Here is a 26,849-nt window from a genome sequence, read left to right on the forward strand (position 1 = left end):
TTGGGGGTGGTAAAAATGTAGAAAGAATGAGGGAGAGCATTTCGAGGCATTCATAAAAATGTCGCAAAAACAAAACGCAGCTGAAATAAAAAGAACTTTATGTGTCATTCATTCAAAACCATGTGAAAAGGCATCAGCAGCAGAGCAGAGCGTATTGTGGGATCCCCATATAACGTATACGTACGTATATGGAATACCCGGATCCCCGGATCCCCTGTTTCCCGGATACGGATCCAAAGTAGCCGCTGTCGAGCGAGTTCAGCGACATAAAAATTGTGTGACAACCAGGAATTCCCACGGCTGCGCCGGGCAAAAGTGTGAAAAAGTACGCATGTCCTGTGGTTATTGTTATCCTAGTCACTGACAATAGAATTTTTAATAAATTAAAAAGTGTTTCCAGTCTGGACGGTCGTATTTTAATTTTCGAGTGCGACCGCTCACAAAAGTATGCAATAATAAATTGATATTCCATTTGCATACGCATTCCCCTTTTCCTTTCTTTTTTTTTTGTGTTTGCGGTTGGTTTGAAGAGTTTTTCGCCAAAAATTGTTTGCCATAAATAATATGTTCAAACACGTATGCCTGTGTCTGGCATGCGCCCAGAAAATAATGAATTAGAGCCGCTGTGTCACTTACACAGTCATGGAAAAGTGCTGGCTGGTGACAGATGGGTTCACTTTTCCCCGTAACCTTTTGCCTTTAAATAGGTCAGCGATAATGTGGTAAATACAACAGAAATTAGACCAAACGAATTGGAGGTTGATAGCCTTGCCTACTGATTTATATAGTTTGAATATTTCACAACCGATTCAAGATTTTAAGTATAATAGTGTGCTAGTTAAAATTGAAATTGTCAGCTGCTTAAATGGAATAAATCTTGTTGATCTTAGAGCTTGATGTTGTTGTTTCGCAACGGGATAGTGTTTATTGCTTAAAGGATTTTCCTTTATTTTGTGATTTTTATCTGGATCATTTTCCCACCTATGACTGACTCACTCGCCAGATGCGCCGTAAAGCTCTGCTAATGTATATCAATTAAGCCACTCATTGCCAGCTGCAGACCATCAAATGGCTTTATGCAGCAACATTATTGCACTCGCAGTGCGACAACAATATTTGTATAATTTTTAATGTTTTCGGCTGCAATCCGGATTGCTGGCAAATGCGAAATGGAGCTCTGCCATGGGCATATAATTGGGATTTTGGTAAAGTCGAAAACAAATACAATTTGTCTTATGCAAACAACAAGCAAGCGCGCTGCAATCAACAGCAACAAAAACAGCGGCAGTGGTGGGCAAATGACAAACAACGTGTCGTATGCGCAATCAACGACGGCATTTATTTAAATATTAAAATCAGAGCGTCGCCAACGAAAACTATGACATCAAAATAAATGCAAACGCACGTGTGTCCATAGGAACGTGTACATCATGGATGCTACCTGTGTTTTGGGCCAAGTCCATGTGTTGGTACTGCGAGTTGGTACGTCGCTATTCAGTCGACGAATTCACGCCATTTTCAACACGTGATTTTCACACCGCATCAGCGGCAAAAACAAATCCATGCACAAACACACACATTCACAACATGTCGACTGTTTTCGCATGTATTGACGCGCTTAATTAATCATTTAAGCCTTTTGCTGTGGACCCGGCACAACCGGAAAAACACTAACGATGGTGGCAAAGCGCCGAAAGTGCTGTCGTTGAACGTGTTTGTTGTTTAAGTAGATGCAAAAATAAAGTATAAATTATACAAAGCCTGCTACTAATGACATATTATCATTTTATCGTTTCAGGTGAGTGATTATCGTGATGACAGTTGGATTCGGACTGCCAAAGGATAGATCGAAATGAGATTGCTACCAGCTGATTGGAATTGGAAGCTTTATTGACTTGGTATTTGTTTAAAATATGCATGTTTTCTATTTTGAATTTAATCTATCAATATGATAAATAATTAATTGTCATTAGGAATAACTGTGTCATAGCCCATAAGTGATTTTGCAAATGCACACTTACTTTGCAATCTCATTAGCATTTTGTGTGCAGTTGCTACTGATTTGTCGTCGTGCTGTATATTCCCTTATCTTAATTAGCCAATCAGCTAACCAATCTAGCCGCCGTGTCAGCGATTGCCGGCGCCACCTTGATAGCATTGTCACCTAATTAACATGGCACACGCACTTGACCCGACCCAGGCACGCAATGTTACGCATACGCCCCGTGGGCCCTCCCAGAAAAGCAAAACGACACAGCATTTATGGTGCTAAATTGTAAATTATACAGGCAGCGGCAACTAGAAATGAACATGCGCTCAGGTTAACTGCTGGGGAACTTGGCTAACAGAACCGGAAACGGAAGTCGCCTGTCATGGCGGCGGAGCAGGAGAACGGTGCAGAAGTGGGTGTAGCAGAGGTTCCCCCACCCAACCAGCCAGCCAGCCAGCCAGCCAGCCTGTTGCCTGTTGTATGCCATTTAAATATGTCATAATTTCATTTATGTGCTCTCACACTCACGCAAAAGTCAGACATGTCATGTACACATACTTGGTGTGTGTGTGTGTGTTTTGGGTTATTTTTATGGCATGCACGAAATGTTGTTGAAACACCTGTCGCCATTTGCCGCATGCTAGCCAACTTTCTTTCGGCTGATGAGACGTCATATTTCAAACTGTGGCGAACAATATTAGCAGGGCGATTGGCTTTTGGGCCCAGCTTTTGAATTATTTTGTAAATTAGGATGGCAGGGCATTGCAGACTCGACTCGAAAGGCTGGTTGTTTTTTTCACTGCTTTACAACCGCATGGCTGCAAATTATTTAATTAAGTGGCACTCACCTCGCTAATTGTTTAATTACGGCCGCACATGGTGGGTGTTTGTGTAGTTCAGCGCGGTGCAGGCAGCATTTTGCTCGGCAACTTTCAGCAAACTGCTATAATTGACAGCTCCAACCACCGACGACGTCGCAACCGCCGACCCCACTTCCGCCCATCCATCACGATGGCCTCGTGTTTCCGGTTTTCCCTTCAGCGAGTAGTTTGTCTTGGTTGCGGCGAGCGGTAATTGCCATGCCGCTAAGTAGGCAGCGAATTTCTTTACGGGATGCTAACAAGTTGCATAACTTATGCAGACGTTTTTGCGGAGATTTAAGAACAACAAGGCAGTAACTCTTTGTAAATAATAAATAGCTGCTGGGCTGAAAAGCTGCAAAGTGGGATATGTCAATACGCCAAGCTAAAGTTTAGAGAGTTCTTCGAATTTAATAAGTAAAGATATGAGTTTGAAGTTTTAGTGAATTTCAGTAGCTATTGAATCCGAAGGACATCAGTTTCTATAACAGCGTTGGCCAGTTATGCCCGCACAAAATTGTGTGTCCACCTAATTGATTTGGACGCTGTCGAAAATCGAATTTTGCATTTTTCTCGTATTTCCAAGCAATTAAAATGAATGCCTCATTTTGGTGGCATCGTTTTTGTGGGTCGTTTAATTAGCAAAGGCATAAATTAGTTGCATGCTGCGCGGGCGAGAACTCGATTTATTGATGTGTGCGGGCATTTAAAATTATGCAAAATGCAATTTTATCTAATTAAAATGGACACGGTCGTAGCGGGGCGACCTCCTATAGCGACTAAGCCTTTAATGAGCTTATATTTATAATTTTCTGCGCGCTGACCTCCGCTGGGAGTGTGTGTGTGTGTGAGTGTGTTGGTATCAGAGAACTGCAAAGGTGGCATTTTTAGCCACTCGACTCACACCCAACAATTTTGTGTGCGGGTGCTACCCGCCACGCACATCGCGGGTACTTACAAGCACACAGTATACGTCTGCACATGCAGACAAGACACCCCGTTGTGCGCGCACCCGAATCAATACGGTGCCCTGCGTCGCGGGTGCCGATCATACTCGGCACCCATAACGGAGGGTAGAGAAGACAAACAGTCAGAAAAAGACAAATGCCTAAAAAGGGATGAGTGACAAAAACACTTGTGGGTTTACCGTTAAACACATGGTTGTTTCCAAAAATACTCGGGTGTTTCTAAAAATACTCGGGTGTTTCTAAAAATACTCGGGTGGTCTTGTAGATAGTCGAGTCACAGACAAGATGCGTAACTCCACACGTTTTACACTTCATACGTTTACACACTATTCTTTCGGCGTGGCTCTAGACTTTGTAAAATATGCCCTTCATCTTATTATTATATATTATTATAATTATATATATTATATTATATATTACTAATATATATATATATGTAATTTAATTATTATATTATATATATATATATATATTATATTATATATTATATATATTATTAACGTTATTATTATTTAAATATAGATTATAGTAAAAATAATAGTACATAATGTCACAAAATTCATTTCAAAAATGACTTTATATAAGAATATTTGTCATTAGAGTATTCAGCTAGCGACGCGTGAAAAATTAATAAGGCAATGATTCGAAACGGGTGGCACCCATTGAGTACATCAAAGAGCAGAGACATGAGCACGAAAATTTTCCTGGGTATTCCCTTTTACCCTTCATTTCTTATACCCGTCGCGCTTCCACCCATACAAATTTTAGGCGTACAAAAAATGACCTGCGGCCGATCGTTGACTGTGCGTCCACTCACCCAAACGGCTCTTGCGCAGCAGGCCTCGGGTGGTTTTTTTACTCGTAACAAAAACACAACGTCGGTAAAACACTCGAATATTTTGTATTGCCGCAAGTAGGGTGTCAAAAAACACGGGGTGCCTAGAGACCGAGTGTTCATCGGGTGGACGTAGAGTGCCAGTGGCGGGCTGCAGTTCTCTGGTTGGTATATGTATATGTGTGTTGGTGGGTGTGTAAGTGTGTGGGTGTGCGAGTGTGGAGTGCATAATTCGTGGCATAGTTTTGGGCGCGCTTTGCTTTTAATTAACCTCGATGGCGGGTTAAACGCTTCGACATGGCCACGAAAACAAATACCCACAAACATAAATTCACATGGCTCGCTGGCTATATTTCCACTTGGCACGCCACACAAGCGCTCAAAAAAAAAAAAAAAAAAAGGATAAATACAAAATTTGTCTCTGTTGTCCTCTTTTGAGTTTCGCTCGCGTTTCCATCGCCTTTTTTGCGACCTGATCCACTTAAGTTTATTAAAAAGCTTGCCCACTGAAATTCAGACCTGGGTTTCCCGGGACTTAAGCTTTCAAGTGAAAGGTGTCTCATATTACTTATCCAAATAAATGACGCAACAATCCGCTGTTTGGACAGAGGACAAGTAAGGTGAGGCATGTTTTCCACTACTATATGTAGTTACTTACTTGAGTAACAAATTTGTAGAATTTACTTTCGTAACACCAGGTATAACAATTTATTTTGAATTTACCATACATTGTCTGTTTTTAGATTCGTTTTCTTTGCGCGCAGCTTGTTGCTTTTTTTTATCTCAAATTCTTAGCATATTTTTTCACCTGCTGAATTCTATCTCCTTTGGCCATAAGCAATTTGCGTTGATATAGAATTTCCGGTATGGCGTAGATATGCGAATGAAATGCTTTTTTAAATGTTTGTCGCTACGATGTCGCCTGGCGATTCGTGCCACATGCAAGCAAGTGTCCCTGTCCCTCTCCCTTTCTCGTTCCCTCCCCGTTTGCCCTCTCGCTTGCACCCATCACCATACTTATTTTGCAGGTGACTTTTTGGCTTTCATCTTTGCCGTGTCTCCGTCTCACCTTTTTGGCCATGTGTTTTGTTTGGCACGCAAACTTTGGCGCTCGTATCGAGGGTCATGTTTCATGTGGCTTCCGCTCTGCGCCTGTGTGTGTGTGTGACCTGAACGTGTGTGTGTGTGACCTGTACGTGTGTGTGTGTGTAGGTGAGCCGGCGTTTGTGTTACCTACTTCCAGGCGGGTCAGCAGCTGTGTGTGTGTGTGTGCTTGCGTGCTGGGCTCCAACTTGGTCGTGTTCCACCGAAATTTATGACGACAATCGTGTCTATCTGACGGTCTGTTTGCTTTGGCCTGTTGCCTCTAAGCGTTTGACTGATAAAAATCACACTTTAATCATGGAATGCCACCGGTTTATTCTGCATGCAAAAAATGAAGTAACAAATTCGAATTTATTACGGCTCAAGTAGTCCACATTTCTGTTTGAATCTTATTGGTGTATCTATAAAACGGGTCATTTTAAAATTTTAAATTGTTTGTCTATGTGAAATTTGAAAACGGAGCACGAAGTTTTTCCCAAACTGACTGTGTTTGCAGAGTTCAGTGACCTGGAATGGCACACTCTGCCAAAAAAAAATGCGCAACGCCTAATGCCCGAAAATGGCCCAGTCTCTCCATCTCCATCTCAATTTCTCGAGGCGCGACCACCCATAATCGAAGTCCAAATGAGAAATTCTTGTTGCACGCCGAAAGGGGCCAAATTCCGCAGCATGCATTTGGCCTCGTTTTCATTGCATTCCGCCTGACATCGCGGCCAGCGCCTAAGAGCGCCCTACGGCGAATTTAACACATTCGGATTCCGATTTGGATCCACTCCACTCACTTCCAGCAAAATGCAGACAGCGGGCGACTTCACCATTCCGCGTCCATTAAATCGGTTGGACTCAGCCGCTGAGTGGTTATTGATTAATCGCCAGTCGGGACTTTCCCGCCGAGAGCTTTTCCGGCCTGTCTCCGTCTGCGTTCCCCTCTCACTAGCCGACCCTTCGACCCCACGAACCTTCGACCCCGCGCCCAATCATAACCCCCCTTCTTGTGTGTGAATTCAAGTGTGCACGGAAGCGCTGATAGCTGATGTTGGCATGTGGGCTTTAAGCCAGCACTAAAGTTAACCCATTAACGTCAGATGTGCTGGGCGCCACAAAAAAGTGCCTCAAAAATGCTTTTATATCGCGAAAAAGACACAAATTGCGGAATCGAGTGGAATGGCGCGAGGTATTTAACCTACTATAAAATAGTTATGTGGAATTAAGAGCATGCAACAAAATTGCAAATAAATTGCTCAACTAATAGTTAAAAGTAGTTTGGCTTGAAGGTAACTAGTAGATATCTGAAAGTCGAGTACTATACTTATTGATTGCTCTGTTTGCTCTGACCCAATTTGCAATGGAATAACCTAATGACATTTCTTCGGTCGGCCATCAAAAGCTAATCCTATTAAGTGACTTGAAAGTTTGATAGCAACAGTTATTGCATAATTTAAATGGCAATTGTTGCAAAAACTCGCCATGCATGCCCGATTTGAATTCATATTGCTTTTCGTTTATTTTCGACAATTGGCTTCGGCGCTCATCGATTCATTACATTTGGTTTTCCACTACTTTCCACTGCTTTCCACCACGAGCCAGCCAGCAAATAAATGCGAAATTTCCGCGTTTGTTCGCATGCACATTTTCGATGGCCGGCAATCAACGGGTTGCGGATTCTGCAACTAAAACTATGCACCATGCATTTTTCACCAGCCGCAGAACAATGATTGCCATTGTTCGCCGAGGGCCGAGTTGTTTTGTTGATTTACTACTGACCCGATTTTCGGCCTTGTCAACACAATGGCCTAGTGACTAGCTGGGAATTTGTCGCCGCTGCCCAGCTATGTGAAACTAATAGTTGCATTCTGGCGCGCAAACGGGCCAACTCTGACCCATACCCCCCATCCTGCCAAACATCGTCACCATCATCGAGGGGCATAACTTCAGGCGCCACATATGCAGGTTATTGTTGCGGGGCGCAAAGAGGCATGCAACAGACGTGCCACGCCCCCGCCGCCAAAGCCGCCCTTAAAGTTGCAGAAAAATGCCTAAAGTTATGCACTGCAATTTTTTGTGCCACGTCGTTTTTTGCGCCCACGCCAACGCCGGCGAAAAAGTGTTCGCCTGGGATTTTCCTTTTTGTTTCCTCGCAGTTTCCCCACAGTTTTCCCCCGCTTTTCCTAGCCGCCCCCAAATTGTTGCATATTTTGCGGCACATGTGTTGCCGTAATTTGGTTTACATGCCCACGACTTGACAGGCGGCGGCAGGAAAACTGTGGAAAAGGCGATGACGAGAAAATGTTGGCGATGCGCAAGTTTCATTTAAGCTTTTCCAGCACTTTTTTTTCCAGCTGCGTTGCTGTGTTGCCACTTTTAAGCCAAGCGAATCCAATGATCTCCTTGGCTTTTCATCGAATTGTGTCAATTTATGTTGCGATATTCCCAGTGGACATTGCTTTTATTTCTCGTCTAATACTAACTTTTGCCTGCAGTTTCGCAGCCTTTGCATTCTGTGATTTTTCATTGTGTCAGTCACTGACACACACACACTCTCACCCTCTTATTGGAGGTCCTTCAGCTGCCTCTTGTGTGATATTGAGTGCACTTTGTCAAAAGTTATTTTGCAACATTTGCTATTATGCGCTCGATAACAATTTTATAACATTTTCTCCCAGTCACCGTAGCCCCTTCACCCCCTTTCCACGCTCATTCAGCTCGTTTTTTGCGTTTCGCAATTTATTGTGTTACATATATTATTATTGTGTACTGAAAAATGCATTTTTCATGACATAACAACGACCCGTTTGGCATTGGCAGCCCGAATTGGGTTGCCAGCCGCCCATTTCCCATTTCCCATTTCCCATTTTCCATTTCCCAAACTCCGCACTCCGCACAGCATCCACATATACCAATATACCATATAGCATTCTCCCGGCGATGGGCAAAGTTTTGGGTTGAAAAATGGCTCTTGGCCTGGGATCGGGATGCTGGGCACTGGCAGGTCTTCCCGCTCCACGAGATGCGTATAAATTGTTTGCGACAGTAATTGGAACACAATGTTAAAGCATGAAATTTTAATTTGATTTCCGATCGAGCCCTTCGAGTTTATTCAGCCTTGCGCCCCCCGCCCATAAAAAGTTGGCCCACATTGAAGTTGAGTCGTTAAGCGAAGTTTATATGATTGAATGCATAAATATGAAGCAAGATATTCGTGTATCATCAGTGGCATTCAGCGGCTGCCTTAACAATTTATTGAAAATTTAAGTGGCTTCTTCTTACGGCTCAATTACCTATTGAGCGTTTACGGGGCAGCAATTTGTTGCATTATGTACTTTGCAGCATTTCAAGAGAAAGAAATTGATAGTTTGCACAAGTCAAAACCTACAAACTATGGAGTTAAGTTGCATCTTTGAGCTTGTTAACTAAGCTGTAAATTTAATGATTTAATATAAGTTTATATGCTGAAATTCATGAACATAGGTTTCACAATTTGTCTTTAACTCTTTGTTAAGAATTCATAGCAGATACCTTTAGAACAAATCAAAATTGTAAATAATTCTTTCATTTTTTGTTTGTTTCTTATGCCATTTTTTGTATTCGTATTTTACTGCCGTGGAAAACTTGTCTGCAACTAGTTGTTGACATCAATTTACCCGCCTGATGGTTTTTTGACTCTTCTCTGGCTTCCGTCTGCGGAACGGCCTTCCCCTCAATATGGCATCGGATGAATGGGGCTTCTCTGGCACTCCACTCCAATCCACTCCGCCGTAATCGAATGGCATTCTCCGAGACACAGTCCAGTTTACAGGTAACCCACATGGCAACCTGCCAGTTGCCAGTTCCCAGCTGGCCATTGTCTTGACTTGTCTGTCGATTTGACCTGGCATTCAGCCGTCTTTGTTCTGGGTCATTCGTCGATTGAATTAAAGCTGATCCTGCGTTCTTTGCTGAAGTTCTACGCCCTAATCCCATTAATTACACATTCGAATTTAAACATTAGAAGGCAGTAAGCCGTTCAGCATTATCAATCAAATGCTAAGACTTTCTTATCGATTGCACATGCGAAAAGTTCAAAAATTCGATTAAAATCCAGGAAGCCTATAAAAGCCCAAACAGCAGCACCAAAGAAATTCGCATCATTAATTTTTTGCTCCAAGAATTTATCGCCTATGATTATGAAACAAAACAAAAAAAACATGCATGCAAAGGACAAAAGGGAAACATGTGGAAAGCCATTTCTAACTTTCTTTCCCCTGGCGAAAAACGGGGGGCTCGTTTTTCGCCTACCAATCATTATTCAATATGTTGACTTTTGTGCTTTCCACATTTGTTTCGCTCCAAGCCACATAAGTCATGTTGTCGCTGGGCTGGGTGGAAAATGCGGAAAATGGATGAAAATGCGGGGAGGAGGGCATGCAAAAGACAAAGAAAAATTTGTTCAAGTGGCTCGAGAGAAGGGAAAGCGCAGCGCGTCGATGTGGAAATTGTGATAGTGAAACGGAGGATGAGGGTAGCTACACTCCCTCCACCCATTCAGCCCCAAACCCATTTTCCGCCCGAACAATGAACTGTGCGGCAACAGTGTCGAAGTTGTTTAACTTTGCATTTGTCCGGGTCCCAGGATCCTGGCACAGCACTCCCTCGTCCTGCCATCATCCTGAGCAGCAGCTTAGTGTAGCCTTTGATTAGGGCCACCTACAAGTGTCAGCTGGCCGAGTGAAAAGGATCCAGGTGTCGATGCTGCTCAGGTGGGAAATCAGCAAAACTTTAACTGGCAATTTAAAGGTGTTTTTCTTCTTTTTTTTTGTTTTTGGTTTGATGCGAGGCGTGGAAATGAAAATCACCATAAATCGGAATAATCCGCAATAATGGAATGCATTAGATTCGGTTGATGTTTGCCCAGCGCAAATGCAATTAAAAGTTTCGAAATTAAAAGCAAATACAACGGCCGAAAAATTTAATTACGCATATTAATTCAGCCATGGCGGAATGAAAAATTAAGACTATTCTCCCGCCGATCTGTTAATCCTTATTTATTTTCAGCTCTTCCCACTGGCAATTCATTTGCCATCAATAAAACGACCGCAGATGGATGGAAATGGAGATGGCAATGAAAATGGCAACGGGAATGGAAATGGGAGTGTGCCACACTGTTTTATTGTTTTTCACCCGTCAATTATTGGGCGAAACTTGTCAATGAAAATGATTTTTCAAGGCGGCGAGCTGCGAAATGAAATAAAAATTCAAGCTGCAAATGAACTTGCCAATTGATGGTCGGTCGAGTTTTCAGTTCGGTTTTGTAAATTTAATTTACGTTTACCCAACTCTGTACTCGTTTGGCACTCGCCTCTATTGCCTGATGTTTTGCGGTTAACCAGAAATGTTCGTCTGTAACACATTTGCAGTTTTACAAAGCTCGACGAAATGATTTCATCCGAATTTCCCAGCCCTCGTCGACCTCTTCTGACCGTCTAACAATTTTCCGGGATCGTTTGCATTGTTGCGGTAAATTGGTAAAATTTACATACCATTGGCTTTTATTGTTTATGTATCGCTGGCATCATCATGAGCTTGCTGATGATAGCTTTAAAATTGCGGCGATTAAAATGTCAGTTGTTGTAGCCACTCCTCTTTCGGATTTGCTTTTATTTTAATTGGTTTGCTCAGCTCTCAAAATAACACTTATAATTGGCATTTTCTAATTATTCAACTGTTTAGCAGAGCTTTCGGTTCGCACGATTACTGATTTGTTCAGTGAGCTGAAAGCCAGTCAATGGATTGACATTGCGTGCTTGTCTGGTCCTTAAAGAAAAGTTGAGGAATTAAGCTTGAAAATGTTTACATAAGTCGACTAACAGATACCTCATAAATAGCATTATGAAGTGCGAGAGAGGAGGAAATATTCAGGGGTTTTATAATCAATCGCTAAGCAGTCCATATCCTTGTTTTTTACCTGAGTAATGGGTATCCGATAGTCGGAGCTTTTACTTAAAATTTAGCAAGTTGGTAAGCATCTCTGTATTTATTATCAATGTTATGAAATCATATGTAAAGGTACCTTGAAGTAACCACATTTTAATGCGGTGTTTAAGGGTCTTAAATATATATGAAATATATATTTCTTGATTTTGTGCATATACTTTCGTTTTCCCCGCCTTATGCTGGACCACTTTAAAGCCCATAAACCAAGGGGCACTTCACATTTTGACCATAAATAAGAGAGCGCACCGGCATTTAAGTATTTCGCTCGGAAAATGTGCGGAAAATGGAGAACTACTGGCTGCGCCCGCTCGACAGCACCTGCCTTTAATGGGTTTTCCCCACCATATGCTTGATTTATGCGGCAAAGAAAAGTCGAGGGACCTTCGATGCATCTGCTTTTTGTCCGATAACTTGGCTACCAGCCGTCTTTTTGGCCAAACTTCGAGCTTCTGTTAACATACAATCGTCATGTAATAGTTTGTCACTGGATTTCGTTGTTGGCCCGGCATAATGACAGCTGTGTGACATGTCATGGGGTATCGGGATACCAGAATACGAGGATACCAGAAATTCGAGGGGCAATGGGGGCGCCGGCCATATGCAGAGTCACATATTGATGATGTGCGTCAAATGTCGCTGCTGTTGCTGTCAATTTTGTGGGCCACAATGGCGGGGGAGTCCCCCTTATCCGCACCACTTGTTTGCCAGTGTTTTCCCCATGGCAGCGGTTGCTCCATTTATGTTGCCCAGGGGTTAGGGGTCAGGGGTCAACTGCTGTTGCTGCATCTATCTATTGTAGCAGTTGATGTTGCTGCTGCAGCTTGTTTGACAAATTGATCGCGTGATATGTTTGCCCAATGCTGTCATTGTTGTGCCATAGTGGCCGCATAGTTGTTGCACCCATTGTTTGCTGCCGCACATGCTTATATTCGAAGTTGCATTAGTTTACACTACACTGCATAGAGTGGTCTACACCCAGTGCACCTCGCATGTACATGCATGCATTCTGTGCTCGAAATTGCTTTTGATGTAAATCGAATCCTTTGTGTCCGGCAAATAGCAAAAGCCGAGATGTAACAACTCCAAATTGGTAAGCCCTTGTTGGACAACTTTGTAACCGACTTTTGATTGGGCTCAGTTCAGACGTTCTACGTCTCCAGTCCTTTGCCAGATTTCACATATGCATAATCGAGGAGCGTCGTCCTGCGTCATTCGTTGGTTATGAGTGGAGGGGCGAGTCCTGCGAGTCCTGGGAGTCCTGGCAACGTCAATTCGTTAACAGCTCCGTCAGCTTTGCTGCTAATTTTGTTTGCCTTGTGTCGCTACCCAAAACCCGGGCATCCATAGTCACAGTGCTGGTTGAAAGTATGTGCACGCTTTGTGGAGTCCGAGTGGTACGTTCATCCCCAAACCCCCCACCCATCACTTGTCGTTGTCGTCTCTCTTTGTTTGCCATGCACTCCAAACACTGCAGACAAAATGCTGTCGAAAATGTTGCCGCCTGATGTCTCTATACGGCAGCGTTCTCCTCCATCCAGTTAATCCGCCTAACGTTATGCAACAAAGTTTTTGTAGAAAATTAATTATTTTCATGTGCAAACAGTTGTTAGATTTTTCGTTTTCACCTTTCTTACTACGCTCCACTGTTTGATTGGCTTAAAAACATTTTTGCTGCTCTCCATTCTAATTAAATCTCCGTTTTGCAGATTCCTCTACAATAGTACACATGTGCCAACCCAAAAGCTGAGCGGTTTCGGACGGAATAAACGTCAAACAGGAAAATCCATACCAACGAATCCCTGGATAAGTGATGAAGTCATGAGACCGACATTCGATCGACGCCTCTGGATATTATTGTTCATTATTTCAGTACAATGTAAGTAGCCAACAACCGAAAAAACTATGCCAAAATCCCCCCCCTTACACATATGCTTTTTATGCGAGTGAGCGTGTGTGTGTGTGGATGTTTGAGCAGGATGTGGAAATGAATGGGCCAAGTGGCCTCAGCAGGCCAAGGAGCTCGTATATTGCCGAGGAAACAGAGAATGGACCACTTTGTATGCCGGCAACGTGTGAAAAATAGTTCACAGATAATCGCAGTCAGGCAGGTCACATTATTTATGCGCCAGCACACCAGCTCCACCACATCCTCGTGCCCATCCTTGGGATCCGCTTCCCATACCCCTTATCAGCTTGATATTCTATGCCACATGCAGCAAACAAAGCCATTTCTTTTATTTGATGTGCGTTTTGGGGGCCAAAAGTGGAGGAACGAAGCCGAAGAAAGCTGATCCTGGGCGTTTTCCAGTTTTTTTTGTTTTTTTGTTTCTGGCATTATACAGGTCCAAAAACTGGACAGAAAGCAGGTCCTGCATATCAATGACAATGGTTCGTAAATAAGCGAAAATCATGCCTCCACCTCTCTAATGCAATGAATAATATGCCATTGTCAATGTCTATTAGGGACACGCGGCGTATGATTAATATGCGACTCTGTGATTTATTTTCAGAGGGTCGCTTCCCATTTTTTCGCTAAACTGTATTTTGTTTCAATGCTGTAATCACATATTTTGTCGCATCTATTCGCTTACAAGCATATATTTGGCCTATTGGTAATGGTAAAATAGTAATTACCTTTCTTAACCTGTCTAGAGTTTCGAAATAAATTTGTAAATAATAAAATAAAAAACCACTTACTAAAGTGTAGGAATTGAAATGGTAATAATGCTTTGGATTCCAGCAGTCAAGTCTAGTTAAATCAGAAATCTATTAGTTCACTTGAACAAATGTTTTGCCATGTAATCAGCATTTGAATTCGGCGTGCGACGTTTAGGACTCTAATCAAAACGAGAGGAAATCCCCAGTAAATCCCCAACAAGCTGTCGCATTCGATACAAATTTTATTGGGTATTCCCAACCGCTCACAACTTCATTCAGCACGGGGTCACTTCAAGGTTGCAATCAGCACTGCAAACAGAGGGCAAAAACCGAAAGCTGAAGTGGAAATTCAAGCACTCCCTCGCTGCAAAAGCGAAGAGAATGCCCGGCATTTTTACCGACACACACACACTCACACAGCGAACGGAACGGAAACGGAAATGCGCGTTCAAGAATTTTAATCTGCATGCGCAATTTCGCGTGTGAGCTGTATGCCAAAAATGGCGCGCACATGTCGGCCAACTGGCGACTGTGGCAGCACCAACCCACAATGAACCACCCAAAAAAGCGCCCAACCCACTGCATGCCCCAATGTGGTGCGCCTTGGAATTTCACGCGTTTATTTGCAAAGATTACGAAATGCGACCGGTTGCCGCTAAAGTTTTGTATGCGCTTCCTGCTGCCGGCGCTGCCTTTTCCTTCTCGTCTGGTTGTGTGCGAGGCTTTTGCTACCACGAGTTTTCCTGGATTTCCCCCCATCGCATCCTTTTGGCCATTTTTTGCTCTGTTTGCTTGTCCGTCCGTTCGTCCGCTTCGCTGACTTGTTATGCATGCAAAAGTCTGTGGCAAATACACAGACCCTGGGCTACAACAACAAACCGGCAGATGGGAGTGACATGCAAAATATTTTTGCATAAAAATGTTTGCCCACCAACACGGATCGGATCGGAACGGAGCGGTGCGGTGCGGTGCGGTGCGGTGCGGAGTCCTTGCCGCATCCTGGCAGCTGCATCTTACCCCTTGGTGGGATGTGAGCCGTGGTGAAATGTTAAATTTTAAAGCATTTCAATTTCGCATTTTTGACACACGCAAGTTGAGCATGAAATTTAGCAAGATGTTCGTTAAACTATACTCTATATACAGCGGCCTTCGCTTGTGGCATTTTACCTTGGATGGCAAAATGCTTTGATCGTCCTTCCCCAGGGACTTAATGTCCGGTATTTTATCTCATGTATTTGAGCGTACTGCGTTTGCTACGTGCTGGCCATGCTAAAAGGACCCTCGACTCCTTTTGGCCATGGCGAATACGAGGCGACAGCGGCGATGGAGCATATTTCATATTTAATAAAGTGGGTCTCATATTATTACGGGGGTGTGCGCGTTGATGAAATCAGATGATGATCTGCCACATTCCGTGGATTATTGACCCGTTTCATGGGCACTTGTAGGTTATTAGTCCTGTACCACGCTGTTTTATCGTACTTTTTATTATAATATTAAATCTGCTGACTGTACTTAGCTGGCACCTAAATGAATACTATCCTTGATGCTGCTAAAATCTCTTCAAACTTGATGCCATCATTAAATGTAATCCATTAAAACACCTTATTAATCCCATATAAAATACAGCCCATTCGGAACTGGAATTATAGCTACAGGATTTTTACAACAAAATCAAAAATATCTTTAAAAATGATTAAAATATTGAATTTTTTCCTATTCACCACAACTTTGACCATGAGTTAGCCCTAATTTACTCACATCTTATCCTCTAAGACAGCTGCCATTGTTTTTGCGAAGCTGCTTTAATTCCTGGAGCGTCCGACTTTTCCATAGCAGCGACTGAAAGCCATATTTTCTGGCCCACAAAAATCGATGGAGGAGCAGCTCTTGAGGCTCTCGAAACTGCGCCACTGATGATGTCGATGGGTGGCGGCGGTGAAGGGGCGGCTGCCAAGTCGGCGACTTAGTTAGCCACTTTTCTTTCATGGAAAATGCGCCTTTTGTGCCCCAAGTGGCGCCCCTCCGCCACCACCGACTTTTGTCTATTCGCTAACCAACTCCAGAGATGCCCCATCCTCGGATCCCCTGGCGATCCGATGGATAGAAAGAAAAATAGAGCTGGCTGCAAGTTTATTTTAAAACTCGAATTTTGTACGCTCAAGTTTACTTTTGTGGGGAATTACTTTTCGGTTATTTTTGTGGCCCAGTCATCGCCTGTTCTCCCCCGGCTCGTGAGTATCTCTTAGCTGATTGTCTTGTTGCTTGGGTGTCGATGCACAAACTGCAGCTGTGGGCGCTTTGGATGGCCTTGCGGTGGGTGGTGGTTGAGCGAGTTTATTATGTGAGCCAGTTGAAGTCGATGCTGCTGCTTGCGCAAAATGCAATTATTAAACGTTTTTCAAGTTGTCCGCTCCTTATATATATTTATTTTTTTCTCTTTTTTCCACCGCTTTTGTCGTGCTCTCAAAATTATAGCCGGCGCCATTTTGCTGGCCATAGTTCTCGTCTTAACCTTCTACGCTGTCATTTTTTTGCTGTTTAACATGGCATAGCAAATGTAGTCCATTGAAAAGTTTCGCGTAAAGTTCGGGTCCAAAGTTTTTGTTAAAGACGTGAGTGAGAAGTGTGGCATGTAGCTCTTTAAGCCATGTTGTTTTGGCCGGATATGGGCACGGATCGCTGAATGTGAGGCCAAAAATACCAGAAAAGCGGAAACACAGCTAACAATAAGAGCCGAAAAGGGCAGAAAACGCGAACTTCCGTTTAAAATTTCCTAACATTTCAAGCTCACGCTCTCTCTACCCCCCCCTGAAAAAAAAACACCAGCGTGTGGTCAACACGTAACAGACGCTCTTGGGCTTCCTCTTCCTGTCCAGACCAACCGACCGACCGACCAAAATTGGCCGCACACTAAATTGCACACCTGAGAATTAATGCGCCGGGCACTCGAAAGGCGTTTTCCGAAAGCCAAAGCCCGCCGGTGAAAATGGTCGAGGGCAAATGGGAAATGTGAAATGGGGAATGGGAGCAGCCGTAGCATTTGGACAACAAAAGGTGTGAAGGCCGAAAGCGTTGCAACCTGCAGTCGCAGACAAATGCAAAGTCAAATGCTTTTCGCAGACAGACGGGAAGCCCGTCCGAAGTTGTTGCAAGTTGTTGGCCAACGCCTGTGGGCCTGGTCTTCTTCTTTTGGTCAAAATCAAACAGTGGGAATACAAAGTTTGAGTACCATTCAAGGTGAGTTGCAAGTGAAGTCTGCAAACGCACTCAACATTTGTTTGCAACAATGCAAATTTAAGTTCTTACACTTACATAACACAGATTTCAAAAAGCTATGCAAAAATGTGATCTTTAATTCCTTAAAATTTAAATGAATGTAAATTCAATGGATTCGGCATTCTGTTAACATAGACTAAAACCAATCAACACTCCAATCTGCAGAATCATTGTATTGTACGTCTTTCAGTGGACATATCTTACCACAGTATCTCATTAAATTAAATATATATCAACACTTTTAAGCCCTGGATGTGTGCAGACTTTATTGACCAACTGTATAATGTACGATTCCCTCTGCTTTTCGACTTCTTTCGTTTTCCGAGGCTCAGACAAAGTTGCCGTCCCATCCGCCCTGCTTTTCTTTTGCTCGCCCTTTGCTGCTAAAAGCAAGTGAAAATAAATTAAGTGGAAGTAAGTCGTAACGAAGTGATACATAATTCTTTGTACTTTTTTTCCATTTTTTTTTTGGCTGGTCTTGGCTCCTCCATCCCCTCGATTCCCTTGAAACTGTTTTCTTTGTGTGCTTTAACAATTGGGCGACAGTTTTGCTGCAAGGAGGGAAATCGAATGGCTTTAAGCTGGCTATTTTCCAAGGTCCACAACTTCAAGGATGTTAATTAGCACCACTATTAGTTGTAGTGGAATTCCTGTGAATAGCGAGGGCCTTGTGAAGGCAAAAGGCTGTCGAATTTCCATCCCGGCACAAAACGGTAACCTAATATACTGTAATTTGGCTTTAATGACCCAGTCGAGAAGCCCAAAGAGGTCTTCACTCGGCGTCTAAATAGCCTAAATAACTTAATATCAACCTGAAACGCCGTGATTGAGAGGTGGCGCCCAACGAATTTCGGGCTAACTTTCCCAGCTTATTGCTACTTAACTAAGCCAACGATATCATTTTATTACACGGCTCTTGGCCAGCACTGCCAACTTGGCAAGCCGGCGATTTCACTTTCCACGGGGCATGGCTTTAACAGGACAGCCTCTCACCTTTCAGGATGGCGCATCATCCACCCCACACCACCGCTCTCCACCCAGTCCGCGCGGAGGCCATTAACGTGTTTCGTTTCATTTAACTTTTACGCTCTGCTACCCCCCGGAGTTCCCGCTCAGCAGTCCTGGTATTTAGCACAGCTCCTGGTTTTCTACCCCATCCCCCCCATCGACCGTCGCCCTTCCGTCGAGTTTTTGTCCGGGGAAACGAAACTTTTACCTGCTGCACGCTTGACCCGCAAGGACCACCTCCCCGTGGGTGGCGGTGGGCGGCAAGCGTTAGATGTGACCTTCGGCGCTGACAGGAGCCGTCATTAACCTTTCATGACGAGGGAACCGGATCCGTAGCCGGAGCTCGAGAGCAACGAGAACAATCAAGCGGAACAGGTTGGTCCGCCGGAAGTTGACGGCAACGAAAACGGCAAAAATCGGTGGCAACAACAACCAAAGTGAAACCGAAACTTTGTCGAGTGTTTTTGAGACAATGTTGTCGTATGTCCCATGTTGTAGCACTGTTGTTGAACTTTGGCTGTTGGTTTTTTTGTGGCGGGAGAGGGGGAGGGCAGGTAACATGGTTTCTTGCAGCGAGGTAATTTAGTAGCTTTCGTCTGGCGTTGTGACAGTTTCTCCCCCAGGATTTTGACCCAGTTTTCATGGTACCGCACTTTTGTTTAACTAACCGCATGCCACGCCCACGTCACCGCAGTTGCATATAATTTGGCAACCGCAGCCTTTCTGGTTGCCTGCTTTGCATTTGGCATTTCGGTGGATGAAATGTGTTTGGCAAACGAATTTGGGTTGTCGCAAATCACCAAATTGGGGGCACGGAAAGAGTTCAGCACACCAGGCCAGCTCAAAGCATATGGATCAACTTAAATATGGTGCATGTTAGCTCCAAGGTCGCCAATCGCAGATAAAGCGAAACTGCATTGCATAACTGCACTGAAACCAAATACAGGAAAAACCCTACATTTTATTGGAAGAAAAGCTGTTGAGACCTTATTCATAGAAAGCCATATTCTTAGAGTCCGCTTTTCCTTATTTCAAATTGGTTAAATGTGTTTTGCTGCCAGCACAAAAGAAACTTCGAGTCTACTTACGCCTTATCCCTACTTAAATTCTCAGTGCAATTTTTGGGATGGGAAAATCCAAGACCGCACGGACTGCACTTAGCATCGCATTCGGATGCATTGCATTCCCATGCGGAAAATCGATAACCATTGCACAGGGAAACACGTGTGAAAGGACCTCCGCAATGACCGAATGCCTTTCAGCCGGGCCAGGACACAAAAACTGTCGCTACATAATCATAATCGTAACCATGATGAAGCAGCGTTGGTGACGACAACTACGACGATGTCGACTGGCTGCCCCGAGTGTTTTATCCTTGACAAATCCTTGTGCAACAATCAGCAGCAACAGCAACAGCTACGGCAACAGAAACAACTACGGCAGCATCGGAAAAAAGAGCCTTGTGGAAATGTTACAAGAGCAACGCAAACGGGTGGCAGAATCGTTGACAATGGCAAATGCGCAGCAAAACGGCTAAATGAGGCCGAGCCTGGTTGGAGAAGACTCGACTGAATGAGTAAACTCCACTCGTTAGGCTCCCGTTTGCCCACGTTCCACCTCCGCCGGATGGTAGCCGCAAATCGGGGCTTGAAGACGATCTCCCCGACCACCAGGGGCCTTGGCATGATGGATGACAATAAACAAGACAAGCGGGCACAATTGTTTGTCGGCCTTCTCGGCCCACTCTTCATCATCATTGTCCTTCAGCAAGTCTGTACTTTGCGGGTCTGTTGGCATTTCCTCGACCGAACAATGGTGGTTTAGCCGGCCGATGATAAAGCCAGTCTTAAATAGCTTCAATGCTTTAGTGTTGAAAGTAACTTTATTCTGTAAACGCACAGATACGTATTACATCATAAATTTCGACTTAAATCAAGATACAAATCCAAATTTATTAGGAACCGATAGATCATTACTTAATTTTAATATTAAACTTTATTACAGCTCAAAAGTATAATAGGTTGGGTCATCATCTCCCACGCCTCCGTTAAGCTTTTCTTTTTTTTGATGGCCCACTACTTGCCTTTCTTTTCTTCGCAATTTGCCTCTGCAATCTTTTTTTTCAGCTCATTGCATCTTCTTTTGAATTCGGCTAGATCACAGTCTTTCTTCCGTTCGGAATCTGCTGTCTTTTTCTTTTTCTCGGCTTCACGTGCCTTGTTCTTCTTGGCCTCGGCACATTTCTTTTGAAGCGCGGCTTCTTCGCTTTTCTCCTTTTTCTCGGCCTCTTGAGTTTTCTTCTTTTTGTCTTCCTCGCACTTTTTCATAGCTGCATCGTTTGCACCGTTTTTCTTACTGTCTGATTCTATGCATTTTTTTACTGCCGCTTTTTCTTCGCATTTCTTTTTAGCAGCACCTTCCTCACATTTCTTTTTTGCTGCTGCTTCTTCGCATTTCTTTTTGGCCGCTGCTTCTTCGCATTTCTTTTTCGCCGCTGCCTCTTCACATTTCTTTTTCGCTTCGGCTTCCGCGCAATTCTTTTTAGCTGCTGCTTCTTTACATTTGTTTTTTGCCGCTGATTCTTTGCACTTATTTTTTGGTGCTGGTTTCTCACATTTCTTTTTGGCTGCTGCCTCTTCGCATTTCTTTTTGGCCGCTGCCTCTTCGCATTTCTTCTTGGCTGCTGCTTCTTCACATTTCTTCTTGGCCGCTGCCGCTTCGCATTTCTTCTTAGCTGCTGCTTCTTCACATTTCTTCTTGGCCGCTGCCTCTTCGCATTTCTTTTTAGCAGCCGCTTCTTCACATTTCTTTTTAGCCTCCAATTCCTCACATTTCTTTTTAGCAGCTGCTTCCTTACATTTTTTATTGAGCTCCGCCTCTTCTTTCTTCTTGCGCTCAGCTTCTTCACGCTGCTTCTTGCACTTGTTCTTTATTTCCTTGAGTAATCGTTTTATCTCAGCTTTCTCCTTGGCCTTTTTCTTCTCAGCTTTGTTCTTCGCGCCAGTTTCGTCATCCTCACTCGGCTTAGTGCAGTCTAGAGGCTTCCCCTCTTTCTTTTCTCTTTCCTTTCTTATAGCCTCCTCAATCGCAATTTGTTCAGCGAACTTCTTCTGGTAGACCATCTTCTCGGCATGAACAACACACGCCTTCTGTATGCCAGAAAGCATGCACTTTACAAGAGAATCTACGGCCTTGGGATCACCCTTCGGCTTTGACTTTCTCAATTCTTCGCAGAGGGCCTTGTACTGCTTGCGCTCGCAGTCTTTCTTCTCGGAAGCTAGCATGCAACTGAACTTCAGTTCGTCGACGGCTTCGTCTAGATTTGGTTCATTTTTCGATTCTGGAGGGACTTCAGATTTCGCCGCTTTCTTCTTTTGCTCGAGTAAATGCTTTCGCTTTCTGGATATCCGTGAGCATTTCTTTTTGGGTTCCGGTTTCGGTAAGGGCTGCAGTGCGCAGTTTTCTTCCTCTAGCTTTTTGCAATAGCAACTATCTTTATCGGCCTCTTTGCAAAACGAACGTTGTTGGTTCAGGCATATTTGATCGAAGTTTCTTCTAAAAGCACGGTCCTTCAGTTGGGATGCTCTGTAGATCCTGTGGTGGTAGTAGAATTTTTGCGGCTGTGATTGATCAATTGCTTGATTGATCATGCTATTAGTTTTCAATTGATTAGAGCTTAAACCATCATATGCGTCGGATTTGTGGCTAAGGAACCTTGGCTGTCCCAAGTAAACGGATACATGTTGCAAATTAGTGGGGGACTTCAGGAACAACCGGTTCCAAATGGGCTGCTTTAGATGATACGCGAGAGATCGTGAGAGATGACGTCCCATAAACACCATGACTTAAAACGGAATTGCGGAAACTTATAACATCCAATTTTGAACAGTAAAGTAAGGCTTAGTAAGGCTAAAATTGAAAAGTGCAATAGCTTACATATTAACCTGAGACTACTTGAGTCAATTTAAAAAGAGATTTCTTCGGTACTTCTAATAGTACCCTGCACCATCTTTATATATTATTCTTTATATGTTGTAGCCCTTGGGCGATTCAAGTGCCTTGGCCCAATTCCTCGCGAGAGTGGGCTGAGCGATTCTGTGATTCTCCGAGGATGTTTCCCACCTGCCTGCTGGCAGACATAATAAAACAATTAAAGTTTTACACTCCGCAGACCCATTTCACATTTGGCGCCCGCTCACATCGACAATGAAATGCGCATTTCCCACCGTGCACATGTGCGCAATTAAAATGTAAACGTGTCAAACACATGGCAGACTGCTCGGGCAGAGCTTTCGTTTAAAAATTAACAGCGACACTGCCGAACAAGTTGCAGAAATTAATGACAACATAACGGAATTTAAATACGCAATGAGCTCGCTGGGTGGGTTGGTCCTGAAGTGGGCTGAGTGGGTGCCACTCGTAATTGCGGTGCAAGTTCGTAATGCCGCCGTATGTGCGCGTGTATGTGGGTGTGTGTGTGAGTGCGTGTGGCAGAAAGTTAAAGCACACTTATGTGCGACAGTGCTGCTGCCAAGGTAGGCCAACTCGAACTCACCTGTCTGCTGTTGTCTGCTTGGCGGCGCATGAAGTGAAAATTAATTTCTAAATGCGGGAAATTAACAAATTACAAACAACGCAATGGGGGGCTGGGGTTGTGAGCTGGCGGCCGTCTGTGGGTTGGCAGGTGGCGGAAGTAGACATGCCATAATTCACCGCGCATACCCACACAGAGACACACACACACATGGCCATGGAGGCCTCTTCTGTATAGACTGCAAAGTTCGCAGAGCAACTTCCTTACCGAGCGAGGGAGTAGCGGGAGGACGGAGGAGCTCCTGCAAGGTGTTGAAGCACAGGTGAGGCACATTGTCTTGCTTTTCGCCTGGAGTCGTGCCCCACACCTCCAAACCAACCGCCCACCCCGCATACTTCTGGCCGCACTTCAACTCACAAACACTGACAGTTGACAGGTTTGCTAATTTGAAGCAGTACCCCGAAAATGAAGTTAGCGTCTGTCAGCGTCTTCTTCGGTGTGATAACGGCGTTTCCAACCCCAACCCCACACCAACACCCCACCCACAAACCGGAAATGCCCAGCCCACCGGCAGCAACCCCTTCGTATTCACACCTTTGGTTGCCACAGACGCGCTGCGGTCGCGCTTTTAGCATTTAATTAAGTTGTGCTCGATTTTATGTTCGACAAAAGTGTTTGTCTGACGTTGGCCCCTCGATGGGATGTGTGTGTAACTATGTCGTGGTTGTGGCTCCTCTGCGTTGTTGTCATTTCTGAGGTTTGCGCAAAGATTGGAAAATTGTTGACGCCAGCAAGGAGAGAGCGTTTCAATGGTGCTCTTTCCAACTCCCGCGCTTCCTGGAACACCGCTTAGAAACTAACTGGTAATAATAAACGATATACCTAAAATGTTTTGTGAACCCAGTATTCATCTCAATTTCAAGCAACAGATCTAAATTCGTTTTTTTTTTTAAATCACGACCATCTATCTAAATTTTTAGTTTGTTAGTTTTAAATTTATGTTTTTGGGGGACTAAGCACGGTTCTTATCAATGGGCTCCAGATTTGCCGGCTGCCTGCTCACGCGGATTTCCGCTCCCCAAGTCCGCGAATCCATGGGCATAGCTTATAAATGGCAGCTGCGCGGATACTGTGACCCACCTCTCATGGACAGCGAAAAGTACAAGTGCGTGAAGGAGCAAAAGGCACTCGAAATGAAAAAAAAGCAGGCGGCCGCCAAGAAGGAGGCGTCCAGGAGGGACGCCGACCGCCTAAAATGCCAGTTGAAGAAGTGCATCGGGACCACGTCGAAGGCGCTGCAGGCGAAAATGAAGTGCATGAAGCCGGAGGAGCAGAAGGCCATGGGGGAGATGATGGACTGCGTGATGGCCGGCGTCAAGAGAGTCTGTCTGAAGTCCGTGATGCAGAAGTACTGCAAGGAGCAGGAACTTAAGCTCCGCTACGAGCGGCTGATCAAGGACAAGAAGATCGAGAAGTTAATGAAGGAATGTCCGGCCAAGAAGAAGGCTGACTCTGCGGAAGGGTGCAAGGAGGCCAGAGAGAAAGAGAAAGAGAACACAGAAACCCTTAGGAAATGCATAGAAGATACCACCAAGCTCTTAGAAGCCGAGTTGGAAAGAGAGAGTAAGAAAGAGAAGGAAAACTGTAAAGATAAGCCGGAAGTGGATAAATGCGACAATAGGCCCAAGAAAGCGGACGATAAGAAGACCGCGAAGAAAGCAGCAGAATCTCTAAAAGCTAAGAAAGGAAAGAATGCCATAATCGATAGCTGTAAGGGAGCACCCAAGGATAAAAGTAAAGATCCGGCGAAAAAAGCTAAGGCTTGTGATAAGCCCAAAAAGGTTCCCAAAGAAAAACGTGCAAAGGACGAAAATAAGGAATCCAAGAAGGAGGAGTGCCCAAAGAAGACCAAGGATAAGCCGAAATGTCCCAAGGGAGATGCAAAAAAATCTCCATTCGAGCAGAAGATGAAAGAGTGCGAATACCAAGAATGGAAGGATATATGCAAAGCACAGGAAAAGAATAAGACTGACGTGGCTGCCATAGAAGAATGCCTTAGTGCGCAAATCAAGAAGAGGTGCCGTAAGATGGTGATCAAGAAGATGTGTGCCTATGCCTTTGGAGAACCGGAAAAAGTGAATAAGTGCCAGGCACAAAAGGAATGTGGAGATAGTTGCGTTCAAAAGAAGTGGAAAGAGGCATGCCCCACTATTCAAGATCTCGCGGAAAAGAACGACGTAGATTTTAGCGAAGCCGCTAAAGAAGTGAAGAAAATGATGCAGAAGTCCTGCGAAGAGGAGGAAAAAAATAAAGAGTGCGAGATTAAGGAAATACAAGCAAATATCGAAAAGTGTGCAATGAAGAAAAGATGCGCAGACGCAAGGCAAAAAATCAAGTGCAATGAAATAGAGAGAAAGAAGAAGCGAGAAGAGGAGGAGAAAATTAAGAAATGTGAAGAGGAAGCAAAAAAGAAAATATGTCAAGTCCTAGCGAAAACGCAAGAAGACATTACGAAAGTCGATGGTGAGTTCAAACAACAATGCAAGAACGAAAGCTGTAAAAGAGAATCCGATGAGGAAATTAAAAGAAAGTGCATAGAGAACGCTTCCAAAAAATTATGCGAGGTGAGGAAAAAACGTATGGAACTATTCCAAAGGGAGGAGAAGTTAATGAAAAAGGTCGAAAAAGGAAAATGCGAGGATGAGCAGCAGAAGAAATGCAGAGAGCAAGAACGGAGGAAGAAATGCGAAGAGGAGGAGAAAAAGAAAAAATGCGAAGAAGAAGAGATAAAAGAAAAATGCGAACAGGAACTCCAAAAGATAAAATGCGCCGAAGAAGCGAAGAAGAGAAAATGCGAGAAACTGAAAAAGAAACTGGAATCGCTTAAGAACGAAGAAAAAGAACTGAACTCCAAGCTAAAGGTGCTAAAGGACAAGGAAGAACAGTTGAAGAAAGCGGACGAAGAAGAACAACGGAAAAAATGCGAGGAAGATAGGGTTTTGAAAGAATGTGATGAATTCGATCAGAAGGAGAAAGCCGCCGAAGCAGAGGAAAAAAAGAAGAAAAAATAAACGTATCCTCAAATTTAATCTCTTAAAGGAAGGAACGTAAGGTCTGGTTAACCTATAATTTGCGACTCGGACAGGTGGAAAACTGTGCTTTTAAGGAGCCCAGAATATCATTGCTTGCCCAAGGAGAAAGGCTTTAAGGACCACGGCGGTCGTCAAGGCCGCTTGTCCTTCAGTTGATGCAGCGGATTTCCTACGCTAGGATATATTTGCCTAGATATATGACTCTAGATTTTCAGACCAGGTAATCGACTGTAGCAACTGGGCTATCGTCCTTGCCACCGTCACCGTGGTCTTGGCCGCCTCGCACGACAGCAATGGAAAATTATAGGTACTGCGAAAAGCGATTGGTACATTGATCCCCTTTGACCAAATTGCCTTTCTAGTGGACGCTCAGGCCATCAGCATCGTTGTCCACATTTCCTTCCGTGAAAACCCATCATGTGTTTCGCACTCGAAGTTGTCATGAATTTTATTTCACTTTGCTTATTTTTTTAATAAAATCTCCAGTGACTGCCCCCACGTAAACTTGGCCTTAGTTTTTTTTATTAACCATCCAAATTTCATTGGCAACC

General features: G+C 44.0%; 3 protein-coding genes across 3 annotated transcripts in view; 2 read left to right on the forward strand and 1 right to left on the reverse strand.

The window, feature by feature from the left end:
- Positions 1 to 26,849, forward strand: part of LOC6609040 (irregular chiasm C-roughest protein) — a 117,579-nt gene that overhangs the window by 18,124 nt on the left and 72,606 nt on the right. Inside the window, exon 2 of the mRNA XM_002033707.2 lies at positions 13,434 to 13,603. Coding sequence (XP_002033743.1) covers positions 13,546 to 13,603 — 58 coding nt within the window. The 5' untranslated portion in view covers positions 13,434 to 13,545. The remainder of the gene's footprint in view (positions 1 to 13,433; positions 13,604 to 26,849) is intronic.
- Positions 20,638 to 22,615, reverse strand: LOC6609041 (axoneme-associated protein mst101(2)). Its single transcript, XM_002033708.2, has one exon. It carries the CDS (start codon positions 22,512 to 22,514, stop codon positions 20,748 to 20,750), a length of 1,767 nt encoding a protein of 588 aa, XP_002033744.2. The 5' UTR covers positions 22,515 to 22,615; the 3' UTR covers positions 20,638 to 20,747.
- On the forward strand, positions 24,106 to 26,798 carry LOC116800397 (axoneme-associated protein mst101(2)). Its single transcript, XM_032715100.1, has one exon. The coding sequence runs from the start codon at positions 24,238 to 24,240 to the stop codon at positions 26,275 to 26,277; it is 2,040 nt and encodes a 679-aa protein (XP_032570991.1). The 5' UTR covers positions 24,106 to 24,237; the 3' UTR covers positions 26,278 to 26,798.

The sequence above is a fragment of the Drosophila sechellia genome, chromosome 2R, assembly GCF_004382195.2.
Source record: "Drosophila sechellia strain sech25 chromosome 2R, ASM438219v1, whole genome shotgun sequence".
Taxonomy (NCBI): domain Eukaryota; kingdom Metazoa; phylum Arthropoda; class Insecta; order Diptera; family Drosophilidae; genus Drosophila; species Drosophila sechellia.

Excerpts from the sequence above, each read along its gene's own strand:
- LOC6609041 (XM_002033708.2), bottom strand. The coding sequence starts at position 22,514 with ATGGTGTTTATGGGACGTCATCTCTCACGATCTCTCGCGTATCATCTA.
- LOC116800397 (XM_032715100.1), top strand. The coding sequence starts at position 24,238 with ATGGGCTCCAGATTTGCCGGCTGCCTGCTCACGCGGATTTCCGCTCCC.